Here is a 13,932-nt window from a genome sequence, read left to right as displayed (position 1 = left end):
GATGATGGTGATGATGAATGGTGATGATGGTGATGATGGTGATGATGGTGATGATGGTGATGATGGTGATGGTGATGATGGTGATGATGATGGTGATGATGATGATGGTGGTGATGATGGTGATGATTGTGATGATGATGGTGATCAAGATGATGGTGATAATGGTGATGGTGGTGGTGATGGTGATGGTGGTGGTGATGGTGATGGTGGTGGTGATGATGGTGATGATGGTGATGATGGTGATGGTGGTGTTGGTGATGACAAGATAATGTCATCTTGCATCAGAGTGGCTTTCACTCTTAACTTAGTATTTAACACATGTACCTCACATCCCTGCTGGGTTAGATCTGAGACACAGATAGTCCTGAGACACCCATCCACTAAACTGACTTTTGCACCCACTAACTTAATGGGTGTTTTGCTTGGTGGACTTTCCTACCAAGAGCAAGAAACAAAATGTGAATCGTGTCTGCAGTTAAAGTTTAGACATTCAGAGGTATGTCTGATGACCTGAGAGATTAAAAACAATGTGTGTGTGTGGGGGGGGGGGTAATGGAAGTAAAGGAAGACACCCAGGCACAGGAAAGGATGGCTGTACCCCTTAGAGAAAATTTACCAAAAGGTGAATTGTGTACATTACATTGCGTCAAACTCAGTGGTAGGGCTGGATGGCCAGAGTGGCCCTGGGAACATGGATCCCTCTCACCCAACTTTCCAGCAACACATTCATACCCTGGTAAGGGGGCAAGTAAAGGGCTATGATTTCTGCCTCATGGAATGCTGTATAATTTCAGGGTCTCATGAGCCCTAATGTGTGAGCTATCCCATTTTCTGAAACAACAAGGAAAGAACAGATATTTTTCCCCCACATCTCACTGTTCAAACAACCTTTGATGGGCCACCATGGTGACAGTGATGGGCAGAATAATGGCACCCCAAATTGTCTCCACCTCCAAATCCCTGCAATCTGTGAATATGTGACCTTACATGACAAAACAGTCTTTGCAGATGTGATTAAATTAAAGACCTTAGATGGAGAGATAATCCTGGGTTATCCAGATGAGCCCCTAAGCAATCACAATGGCCCTAACCAAAGTAAAGTGTGTTTGTCAGGTTGTGGGCAGTGGGGAGTCAGAGTTGGAGAAGGAAATGTGACAACAGAATCAGAGATCAATGTGGTTGCTGGCTTCGGAGGTGGAAGGGAGCCATGACACAAGAAACGTGGGTAGCATTTGGAAGCTGGAAAAGGAAATGACTCATCCCCTAGAGCCTCCAGAAGAAACACAACCCTGCCAACCCATACGTCCACTTTAGCCCTATGAGACTCATGCCAGACATATGATCTGAAGAACTGTAAGATAGTAAATGTGTGTTGTTATAAGCTGCTAAGTTGGTAGTGATTTGTTATAGCGGCAATGGGAAACTCGTACAGTTACGTAAGAGTGTGAGGAGAAGCTATCATTGCCAGAGTGAGGGCAGGAGCTCCAGATTCATTGCTGGAAGGTAGAGGTGGTGGAGGCTGCCTCGAGCAGTCCAGGTTGGTGGACAGACAACCTTAGGGTGGCCCTCATGAGGATGGAGACCTACATTCAGCAGTCAAGACCAGGAGTGAGAAGAAGAGCAGGTCTGGGGGACAGGCTTGTGGATGCAGGATGTAGTGAAGTCTTACAATTTTATGTTGACTGAGCACCCATTCTGAAAAAGTTTCACTTTTTCATACCCAAATCAGGGCTCAGTGACCGTTGATACACTTTCCAGTTCTACAACACACCCAAATGGTTCAAGCTGGTGGCCAGAGATAAGAACTCAGAGGTGTGACTATCTAAAACTAGCAGTGACCATCTAAAACTAGCTGAGACAGACTTCATTTTCCTATCTCAAGTTATTTCAAAAATGTCTTGCAGTGTGGAAGCTTAGCATGGGCAGAGAGAGAGAGAGAGACAACCATGCCCTCTAGATGACGTCAGGGGCCTGAGCATTCTCCAGCAAGGTGCTGGATCCAGATTAGACCAATCAGAGGACTAGGTTCAGAATTGACCAATCAGCTTCTGCCTTTATCAGCCAATCAACCCTCATCTGTTCCAAGCAATGGTGCCACTTCATTACCATATTTCTCCTAACTTGGACATAGCCAATCCCTTATCGCCTCCTCATATGGCCTGATTCAGAGCCAGCCAATCAGGTTCACCTAGTGCCCCTTAAAAGCCAGTACAGCCCCAAGTTCTGAGAGACAGATTTGAGAGCTGTACCTCCTGTCTCCACACTAGTCAACTTCACCAATAAAGTCTTTCTTCTCACAAAAGCCAGTGCCATCGGGCAGTGAGCCCTTGCATGGTAGCAGAGGCATCTCTCTCCCCTGGTGGACCCGGGGAGGGAGCACTGTTCTCCTGACTCATTGCAACCTTCTTGCTCAGGATCTGTAATTAAAAATCTGTGAACTTATTTCTCATTGTGGTGGTGTATTGGATTTGTGCCTTCCACCTAACCAGGAACTTTTCCACACCTAGTTTTCCTCAGAACGCCAGAGAGAACACAACGGCAGGGTCCTAGAGGTACAGTGATGGCCAGGTAAGCATAAACTGGACACAGCTCAGACAACAGCCACAGGGCATCTGCCAATACAAATAAATTTCCTGTGCAAGGAACCCCTTGGTTGCGGGTCCAACAACTAGCCATTAAAAGTGTTGGGCAAATACACCCAGTTCAGTAACATGTCCCTACAGTTCACCACTATCTGTGAGTTTGGTGCTACTCAGAGGTGCAGAGGCAGAATTTGATCAGGAACATTCTTTTCTGAGAGCCTGAACAATTCTGCCAGCATGTCACTGTGGAATTCTAGAGAAAGAACTCAAAGGGAGAAGTTGCCAGTTAAAGAAATGTTTTGACATGTCGATCCTATCTGAAAAAAAAAAATAACTTGCAATGTTCCGTAAGCATACTTAACTATAAAAGTTATTAATAGCTCCAAGTTACACAGATTTCAGAATTTATTAAATACCTAAATGTATAATTTAACTGTGCTTTAAATAATTCAGCCCTTCAACTTGTAGTAAAATTTTTGCTGCAGAATAAGTCTGGAAAATTCTTAAAAAGGAAGAGTTTGGCATTAACCTTTGAAGTAATTTTTAAAAAATATTCCAGTTTCAATTATTTGTGAGGTGTGGTTCAGGAGATCTAGATTGGCTGCAGCACATCTATTTACCATTTGTATGCCCTGAATAAATCACTTAACTTCAACATGTTAGTATTTTGCATCTAAAATATATGCAATATGAACAGGATATAAGATAATTAACTAAGCTCACCCATGAGCTAGGTGATGTGCTCTTGCGAAACAATTTCAGAAAGTTTTTTGCCTCAGTTAAATTTTTAAAAAATTACAAGAAAAAAAAACAAACTAGGCATTAAGCCATCCGCCAGGTAAGAGAAGTATCCTGAGAAAGGCACACTGTAAACAACCACATCCAGCCCCCTTCATTTTCTGTGAGGGCAGGGTTGCTAGGCACTTTGGTACTGGAGCCCCAGCTGAGTTCCCAAAACAAGGCGGTGAGTTCAAAAGCTAGAATTCCTGTGTGGCAGGGTGAGACCTTAGAGAGAGTAAGATTGGTGAATGTTATCTCTTTTACTCCACAAGTTGACCAGACTTGGTGACAATTTTGTCACATTGTGTTTCAAGTCACCTCATTTGGTCATCAGAGAAAAGTCCTGAGTGACCGTGCCTTGTCCCCTGTCATATGGTGGGGGAAGAATTCTGACACAAGGCTTAGTTCCAGAAGTCCATCCCCCACACACGTCACCTTTGAGTTCATAAGGGACAGTCCAGCATTCTGAACACCACACATGTCACCTCTGAGTTCATAAAGGACAGTCTGGTATTCTGACCAGTGCACATGTCACCTCCAAGTTCATAAAACACAGTTCAAGCAGACCAACTATGTTGAGCAGAGTCCTTGATAGTCGCACATGTTTGGGTGATAATAATATTTTTTTTTCAGTAAAACATGTAGTAAATGACGAAACAAAAGACTTGGAAGATAATGGAAGCCTTTGTTTACTAATCCAAAATTGTGGACTGAATTCTATCAATTTGGGAGCCAGTCCTGAGGGTTGTGCCTGGAGTGACGGGACTCAAGCTAGACACCAGAAGGCTGGCTGAGCAATACCGTGTCACTGATGCGTTCATGTGAAGACTGCAGTAAGGAGTTTTGACGATAGTCCAAGTGAGGTCTCAAAATTGACTTCAGAATCAGAGCAGTGGTGGACTAAGAATGGGAAGAAACAGAGGAGAGAGGTCAATGTTGCAAACACATTTCAACATAGCTTTGTGAATGATTAAAAGGAAAGCAAGGGAGAGTAGGTATCGAAAAGGCATCCTAGGGCCGGCCCGGTGGCGCACTGCTACAGTGCTTCGCTTGGGAGCGTGGTGGTGCTCCCGCCGAGGGTTCGGATCCCACATACAGACCGGTTCCCGCTCACTGGCTGAGCAAAGTGCGGGAGCAACACCAAGGGTTGCGATCCCGTTGCCGGTCCCGGTCCGGTACTGGCTTGACACTGAGGGTTGCGGTCCATTGCTGGTCACGAAAAAAAAAAAAGGAAAAAAAAAAAAAAAGAAAAGAAAAGGCATCCTAGATTTGGGGGACTGGGAGCCTGAGAGGGCAGTGGCAGCATTAACAAAAATAGGAAAAGGAGGAAAAGCAAAATGTAGGAGAAAGATGATGTATGGGTCAATTTCCGCTGCAGTAACAAACAACCCCGGTTTCAAAATAAATGTGCCTGTTTTCTAGGAAGGCTGCAGGTCAGCTACAGCTCAGATGGTCTCTGCTATTCTACCATCCATATGTTATCTCTATACTTTTCCCCATAACCCCATAAAGTGAGTGGTGCTATCCCTATTTGACACACAAAAAGAAGCTCACATGTATGACACCCATGTTCCCACAACTATTAAAAGGCAGGACCTAAACTCAAGCCCATGTCTCATCCATTCAAAGCCCTGTTTGGTCTGCTACGTTTTCCTAAGCCCCCATCACTGGGCAGAACACAGCAATGCACACAAGTTCTGGTTCTGATTCTGCTACCCTGCCTAGGACGGTCAAGTCACAGCTGAAGCCATGTCATTGGAGCCATATCGATGGAGCCATATCATTCTAAGCACATTTCCCCAGAATTTGACTCTCCTGAGAGTCGTTGCAAAGCTTGAATAGAAAAAGGTATGTGAATATGCTTTGGAAACCATCAGTATTCAAGCAGTTGGGGAAATCATAGCCATACGTACAGAAACAACCAATAAGTACTAAGTACTTGTAATGGGAAAAAGCTCTGTTCTGAGCACCTTAATTTATAGTCTCGCGATGACATTAAAAGGTGAATATGTTGTAAGATTTTTTTCTTTCTCGCAAATCTGGAAACAGGGGAATAGAGAGCTTCAACACCACACAAGGTTTTAATAGCAGCATGGACAGGTACCACCTAATATGGTGGAAGTTATCCCAATAGATTGTCTAATAGAGTGTTGAATCATAAAGAAATACCCAGTGGATCACAGTATAGATTTGCCATACCACATCAGGGGTAAGTGGATTCCAGTGCTAAACACTAATTCTTCACCCCAACCTTGCTGTGGATTATAGTCAGCTGGGCTTCCCTCTCAGAGATTTTAACTTGTTAGAGATATGGCTAGTGTAGTGGATGGAATGGCAGCTGCCAAAAGACAGGTCCACTTCCTAACTCCCAGAATTTATGAATCTGACCTTATTTGGATAAGATGTAATTGAGTTAAGTGTATCAAGATGAGGTCATCCTGAATTAGGACCGGACTTAAATCCAATGACAAGTGTTCTTATAAGAGACAGAAGAGGAGACATAGATACAGAGAAGAAGCCACACGAAGACGGAGGCAGAGACTGGAGTGATGCGGCCACAAGCCCAGGGACACCTGGAGCCACCAGGAGATGGAAGAGGCAGGAAGAGTCCTCCCCTGGAGAATCTGGAGGAAACTCAGCCCTTCCACACCTGGACCTCAGACTTCTAGTGTCCATAACTATGACAGAATACATTTCTGTTGTTTTATGTCACTGATTCTATGCTAATTCATTACAGCAGCCTCAGAAAATAAACACACCTGGACATGATGATCTTTTAATCAATCTAGGGATTATAACATGAAGCCTACAAGAACCATTGGTTTATTGTTTCCTAAAAAGGTTAAAGAAAAGAAGACTGCTAAGAAGGAAGTGGATCAGCCCGCCTCTGACAGTGGAGTTAAATTGACCCCAGACACAGGGCGAGGTCTGGCTGGCCATCTGGGAACTCACCACCCCTCTGAAGGTTTATCATAAACCTATTACTGAATTTACACATAGGAGAGACATGGGTTTACATGGCAGAGGTGCAGAAAAAGCTCCCAAGGGGTTCGGCATTTTCAGATTGAATCCAGTAGCGGGGAGAGACACCCCTCACCTAGTCTAACACCCAGGTCTGTGTCATTAAGACAAACCTCAAATTACAAACCTCAGAGAGAAATAGACTGGTCTCAAAGAGCATAGCCTAGTTTGGGTTTTGTTTTGCAATGAAGACCTGGAAACAATTAAATAGTGACAATGGACTATTAGCTAAGGATTTTGCTTGTGCACACAGATTTACAGGCACATATATGAGATGTTAGAAATTAGCTGTTTGTGTGTGTGGGCGGGGGGCAACACCAGCTATCTCTTTGTTAGTATATTATTTACAAATAGTGATACAGCATATGTGCTTCCAATTAATGATCTGTCCAAACCACACATATCCCCATTGTGGGCAAACTGGCTTAAATGCCTCTTACTATGACTAAGCCACAAAGAACTAAATAGCTTTCATCATAACTGTTCCTACTAGAAAACTTTTAATATTTCTATTTGTTTACCAGGGCTGTTATATAATGAATCACCCCAAACTGGGTGGCTTAAAACAACAGAAATTTATTTTCTAAGAGTTCTGGAGGCAGAAGTCTGAGATCCAGGTGTGGCAGGGCCGTGCTCCCTATGGAGGCTCCAGCGGAGGATCCTTCCTGCCTCTTCCAGCTCCTGGTGGCTCCAGGTGTCCCCAGGCTGTGGCCGCATCACTCCAGTCTCTGCCTCCATCTTCACATGGCTTCTCCTCTGTGTCTGTGTCTCCTCTTCTGCCTCTTATAAGGACATCTGTCATTGGATTTAGGGCCCACTTAAATTCAGAGTGATCTCATATTGAGATTCTTCATTTAATTACACCTGCAAAGACTCTGTCTCCAAATAAGTGCGCATTCTGAGGTTCCAAGTAGACCCCAGGTTTTTAAGGACGTTATCCATATTCAACCAAAAACAAAACACCTTTTGGACTCTAGTCCAAATGACTGTGATTTTTTATCCATCAGTAGACACCAGGTCCCTTGGCTTCGGGCTGTAACTTTCTTCATATTTCTGCTGTCAAAGGAGCAGTTCTTACCTCCTGTCCATTTTGTTTTGCCCAGCCACCCTTCCCTTCTTGACTGGGACATAAAAATGTCTCTCACATGGCCATCCGACCCGGTCTTGTAGTCCCCTGGAACCCAACTGCTCTCTGAACCACCTTCAATATTTCTAAGTGTTTCATCAGACCATCCCCTCATACAAACACAGAAATTTGGGTAAATGGGATTTTTTTTTTTTTTGCCATTTTTTCTGGATGAAATTGCACTGAGGTGTGTCTAGCAGAGGAATCCTCTATACCGAGGTCGCTTTCCGTCCCTGGATCTCAGCTCCCACCTCCTCGCACTGAGGCAGGCCATGCAAATGAACATATTTCTAAACCTTCTTGCTGTGAGTGTTTATCTAGCGTGGGGTTTTTCCCACAGAAAATATGTGGCCATGTCTGGAGACATTTTTGGTGATCAAAACCTGGGGCAGGGGGTGTTATTGTCCAAGGGGGTTGGAGTCTAGGGACGCAGCTCAACCCCCTACGGTGCACAGGACAGTCCCCACCACAGAGAATCATCCAGCCCTGAATGTCCACAGTGCTGAGGCTGAGACACCTTGTCTTAGCATGAGAGACTCTATGAATCATCCATCATCTGCCAGTCATCTATCGTCTTTCTATATCCCTATTGATCATTGATTTATCATCTACCTATGCATCTATTAACTCTCCATCATCCACCTATATGCGTCATCTATCTATATAACTGCCATCTCTCATTTGTCTGTCTACCTATGGGTTTACCATCGATTTTTGGCACGAGACTGTCTATTTCTATATCTAAACGATAGTCATCTATCCATCTATCAATCAATCATGTATCCGTTCATCTGTCTACCTGTCCGTTTATCCTGCTGTCTGTCTGTACCAGGGCATTTCAAAGAGTTAATGGAAAGATATATATTATCTTTAAGTTATATTTGTCCACAAACTTTTTGTGTATAAATAAATACAAACTTTGGATGTATGCATTCATAATTTATCTGTACGTGTCTATATCTCTTTATCGATTTATCATCTCTCTATTCATGTATCTACCCATAAATCATTAATCAATCATCTTTCTGTTTAAGCTATCATATCTATGTATATCTATTTTCTGTCTACCTAACACTAATCTTTCTAGCTATGTATCCACCTATCAATCATCTGTCTAGCTAGCTGTCTGTCTGTACGTACAAGGGTGCTGCAAAAACCTCATAGAAAGGTTCTTATTATCTTTATTTCTACTTGTTTACTATGGGGATCTGAACCTTTGACCCTGGTGATATAACACTACGCTGTAAGCAACTGAGCTAACCGGTCAGACCCGACAAACTTTTTGAAGCGTCCTCTGATGTGCATATCTGTAATCTATCCATACCTATTTCTGTCTATCCATCTATCATCTGACTATCATCTATCCAATCTATCATCCATGTTAGTGACTCTCAGGTGGGGGCAATTTTATACCACCACAGGGGTAGTTAGCAATGTCCAAAGACATTTTGGGGGTTTCACCTGGATTGGCATGTACTGGATGGAAAGCAGAGATGGTGCTCCACACCCTCTAGTGCACAGCATGGCCCCCACCACAGAGAATCATCCAGCCCCAGATGTCACCAGTGCTGAGGTTGAGACACCCTGCTCTAGCAGTAGGGCCTGTCTTTTGAGCCTAAGTGCCAGGAGTACAACCTGTTTCCTACACATCTCCATATTCCCAGGGCATCTCTTTGTGCCTGGGATGCAGTAAGAGCTGTGCATAGACAGCAGATAAACACAGTGACAAATGAGACTCTGTGCTTCCCAGAGTCGTAAAACACCAGGCACTCTTCCGTTTCAGCGACTGGCATTCTTCAACTGCGGCTGGCACTGCCGTTCTTAAAGTGCAGACTGTCCTGTTCTTCCCAAATATTTATCTTAAGTTTGCTTTTTTTTCCCTTCCTCTCAGAGAAATCAAAAGAATGATAGTTTTGTGTATTTGAGGAATGCCAGCACTTGGACCCTTAGATGTTTTTTTTTTGCAAAAATAAAAAGAAAATTTCTGGAGGATGTTCTGTACCTCTGTTGTCTCGTAGTCCTTATATTTCTGCCTCTGTATGGGAATTGTCACCATATGAAACCGAGGGTCAGGCCCTGCCTTCTTGTCTGTCCAATACGTCATTTGAACCTCTGCCTTTGACTCAGTTTCCTTACCTGTTGAAAGGCTATAAAGAATAGAACTATTCAAACGTAATGGGTAAAAGCAGTTTTTCCAACCATTCTGATTAAAACCCAAATTTATTTGAAGCTCTTAAAAATGTCATTGTCACCACTGACCAGTTATTTGGAAAATATTATTTTATTATCAAATGTACACTATATGGACCTTAAAAATACAGTAAAGCAGTCATGGAAATAACAGCTCTTGTACTGTCTGTGGGCACAGACTGACCCGGGGCAGGGGCTGCTGCTTGGACTGGATGGATAGCTCGGACACTGCAGAGAAGTTTCCAGGCTTTTCTGGAAGCTCTGGATCCAGTTCTCTGGGGTTGAGACTTAGCTTTCTCCTTTCTGTACTCTCATTTCCCTTTACCACCGCTTTCAAGATAAACTCCATATACAAGGAAATCCAACATCCCAGCCTCCTGGGAAAAGTAATATAACAGTGGTTATTGAATTTGAAGGAGGTGGGGGAGGCCTTTTTTTAAAGTTATTTAATTGCATTTCCATGTCTGCTGTAATGTATCCAAGTCTTGTAAAGACCAATAATTTATTATTTTTAACGAGACAAAAAGTATTTCTCTTTCTAGTCTCATCGTCTGATTAGAAAGAATATATATATATATTTTTTTTTCTATATTTTATCACTATATAAAAAGAACTCCAGGGAGAAAGTTGTGGCTTTTTTTTTCTTTTTCTATTTTTTTCCCATATAAGATGGCACCTGTAATGTGTGAAACTGGGAATTGGAAAAACAAATGAGCAAAAATAGTCGATCACTCTGGTTTTAAACCCTTACTGGGCAAGCTGGAAGTGATGGAGGAAATCATTCAAAGATGAGTCCTCCTTCTGGCACGTTCAATCACGTTAAAACAGCAGCGGGTTAACTAGGTGATGCACCTTCAGTGGGGTGTGGAGGCACAGTTAACCTCTACTAGGGTTTATTCTCAGTGAATTGTCATGAGGGCGGTCCAGTGGCATTTGCAAAACCGAAATTGCAGCGAGAACCCAGGTACAGGCATGCTGCAAACATGAAAGAAAGTTCGCGCAGAGGCTCAGTTCCCCTTCCCATGTCTGTGTCACTCTGGTCAAGGTCACCCTCAACTTGAAACCCACCGGGGGGCCACCACGCCCCTTAAAGCTGCAAATCACCCCCCTCCCCCCAGGCCTGGCTTTCCTTACAAAGGCAGCTTTGTACTCCCTGGCTAAGCCACGCGCTCCGGTGGGCGCTTCAGAAGACGTGGACATAAGTCGTTTTGGTGTCGCTGCCCAAGATGTTCTTCGCGGTGCACTTGTAGAAGCCCACGTCCCTCTGCGTGGCATGTTGGATACTCAACGACCCCTGCGGGTGCAGGAATCTGTTTCCGTACAGGCGGGCCTGCGCTCCGGCCGACAGCTGCGATCTGTCCGGCAGCTCCCACGTTATCTCCGCTTTGGGAATCCCCATGGCCATACAGTTGATTTTCACGGTGTTCCCGGGCCGGGTGTAGATGACCGGTGTGAGCTCGCTGGTGATCCGAGGCGGATAAGCGATGACTATCACCGGGATGCTGGTGACCGAAGGCCCGTACTCGGTCTCCATCCTGCACACGTACGTCCCCCTGTCGAACACCGAGGTCTCGTGCACAGTGAGGGTGCCGTTTTCCAAAAGGGAAAAGCGCGCCAGGGCTTGGGGACCCTCCAACACCTGGCCGTTGGGCAGAGTCCAAGAGAAACGTCCCTGCCTCCCCCCTGGGGGGACACAGTGGAGCTGCAGGGTCTCCCCGTTGATGATGGTGACCAGGTTGTGATAGTGGTGGCTCGTCTCGGGTTTCAGCCCCACCTTCAGGGACACCAGCCTCTCCGTGTAGCCGGCCGCGTTGCGTGCCACGCAGCGATAAGCTCCCGCGTCCACCGCCGACAGCCCGCTGATGTGCAGCATCCCGTCGCTCTTGTGCAAGAAGCGCTGCACCTGCTGGCCGCTCCGCAGCTCCGTGCCATTGGGGAGGACCCACAGCAGGCTGGGCGCCGGGGTCCCCGTGGCAGAGCAGTTGAGGCTGATGGTGTGTCCCGCCGTGGCGGTGATCTTCTCGGTCACGGGGTCGTGGAAGATGGGTTTCTGCATCGGCTCCAGCACCGTGAGCTGCACAATGAGCCGGGCCTCCCCGCCCTCATTGCGTGCCATGCACACCAGCTGCACCGAGTCACTCTTTCTCAGGCTCCGGATGTCCAGCGTGCCGTTGCGATGCACGGTGACCCGGTTTCCGTAGTAGGGGGCCGGCAGGACCACGCCCTCTGGAAAAGCCCATAAGACGGTCGGGGTGGGGACGCCCTCCGCTTTGCAGTCAATGACTTTCCGACTCCCTCCGGCCGCTATCTCGCGCACCGTGGTGATGCTGTCGGGATTCCCGTTGATCTTGGGCGCCTGCACGTTGACGTGAATCCACACCGTCTTTCTGTCCTCCCCTGCGCTGTTCCTGACCAGGCAGGTGTAGTTGCCACTGTCCGACCGCTGGGCTTTCTGGATAAGGAGTGTGCCGTCCCGATAGATCTGGTACTTCTCAGAGGCGGTGGGGATCAGCCTGTTGGTGGGTGACAGCCAAGTGACCCTGGGCACAGGCTCCCCTTGGCCTTCGCAGGCTACGGTGACCACATCTCCATAGGGCACCTGGACCACGGAGTACGTCTTGTTGCGGATGGCTGCGGGCCCGGCCACCACTTTGACGCGCACTCGCATCTCGTCCTTCCCAACCTGGTTTTCGGCGAAGCAGGTGTAATCTCCTTCCTCCCTCATCCCCACCTCGTTGAAGTAGAGGGTCCCGTTGTTGAAGACGACATAGCGCTTGGTGCGTCCTCCGCTGTCGTCTGACTGCATGAAGGAGTTCACGAGGCTCCCGTCGGGAAGGCTCCAGGAGATCTCTGGGTTGGGGAGCCCGGTGGCCACGCAGTCGACTTTCAGGTCACCCCCATAGAAGACCCTGTGGTCGTTCTCCTCTTTGTGCTCGATCTTGGCTGGTTTCATCACCACGTTGACCCTGAGCACGACGTAGTCGTCACCAACCTTATTCCGGGCCACGCACAGGTAATCCCCAGCGTCTTTGTCCGTCACCGATTTCACCACCAGTGTCCCGTTGGTGAACACCTTGACTCTGGTATCAAAGCTGACGAAGAAAAAGAAAAAAAGAAGATGTCAGTCTCCCAAAGGCTGTACCCTGGCTTTGGGTCACTGGAGTGAAACAAAAGCACTTTTTCCTGAGACAAATCAGTGCATTGGCTGCTACTTGCAGAATGCGCAATAGTTTTTGCAGGCTGGAGAGGATTGTGTCCAAACGTGAAAAGGCTTACTCCAAAAAACAACCGCCTGGGTGCATCTGACCTTACGTTGGCCTGATTATTATTTCAGGGTGTGAAATGCATTTGAAGACTTCAGGCCTGTTTGTGTGTGTGTGTGGGGGGGTATCTCCGGGACAGTCATTGCACAGCTTATTATAACAACAGAATCAGATAAAATGCTACACGCATGGAGGGAATCAATCTGAGTTAACCTTTTTAAAGAGGTTAAGTTGTTCCTGAAGAAAATGCTTGAGACACTATTTTTACTCTTTCTGTTCCCCCACATGAAACCCAAGCACCTCCAAGTTAATATTTAGGAGAGGTTTTCAGTTTAAAGAGGCAACACAGAAAGAGTGACAGGAAAGCCTTCACTGTGCATGTGACATTTTTATAAACACTGGAGTATTCTTGACACACTCAGAACTAATGTTTTGAATAATCCAGTGAAAAGATTTGGGAGATTCTGACTTTAAAAGTGTCCATGTGAAAAATGTCAATTACACATATATTATAAAGGTGTCATGGGAAGGTATCTTTGCATTTTAATCCTTCCATATTTCCTAAATACTGCATTATGCTAATTGCATGTCCAGGATAGTACTGTGGATCTCTTTTTTAAGTGTCTATGATTGAATTCAACTTGATCATTGTTAATAAAAGCATCTACTGCAATGACCAAATGGTTTTTTTTTGCCCATAAGTGAGAATCAAGTCAACATAACTCAGTAAGTAATTTGATAGTAATTTTAATGTGCCTTGGAGTTTGGATCCAAAAATGTGTACAGGAGCATGTGTCTATAAACATCTGCAAGCTTCTATAGCAGTGATCTTCAGCCAGAATCAACTGAGCAAATCTGAAAAACACACGTGCTTCTATATCATGAGGAATTTGGCTTCAAGGAGTGAAGCTCCAATATCTGTATTTTTAAATAGTCCTGACATGTAGCCAGAGCCTCCCATGGGTTGTTT

At 45.6% G+C, this 13,932-nt stretch overlaps 1 protein-coding gene across 1 annotated transcript in view; it reads right to left on the bottom strand.

Moving 5' to 3' along the window:
• Nucleotides 1-9,771: 9,771 nt before the first annotated feature.
• The window catches only part of MXRA5 (matrix-remodelling associated 5), a 30,955-nt gene continuing 26,794 nt past the window's right edge, over nt 9,772-13,932 (bottom strand). The window contains exon 7 of the mRNA XM_008582681.1: nt 9,772-12,791. Coding sequence (XP_008580903.1) covers nt 10,883-12,791 — 1,909 coding nt within the window. The 3' untranslated portion in view covers nt 9,772-10,882. The remainder of the gene's footprint in view (nt 12,792-13,932) is intronic.

This window comes from Galeopterus variegatus, unplaced genomic scaffold, assembly GCF_000696425.1.
Source record: "Galeopterus variegatus unplaced genomic scaffold, G_variegatus-3.0.2 Scaffold94, whole genome shotgun sequence".
Lineage (NCBI taxonomy): Eukaryota > Metazoa > Chordata > Mammalia > Dermoptera > Cynocephalidae > Galeopterus > Galeopterus variegatus.
The sequence above is the reverse complement of the archived record's forward strand: the minus strand, read 5'-3'. Positions and strand labels throughout refer to the sequence as shown.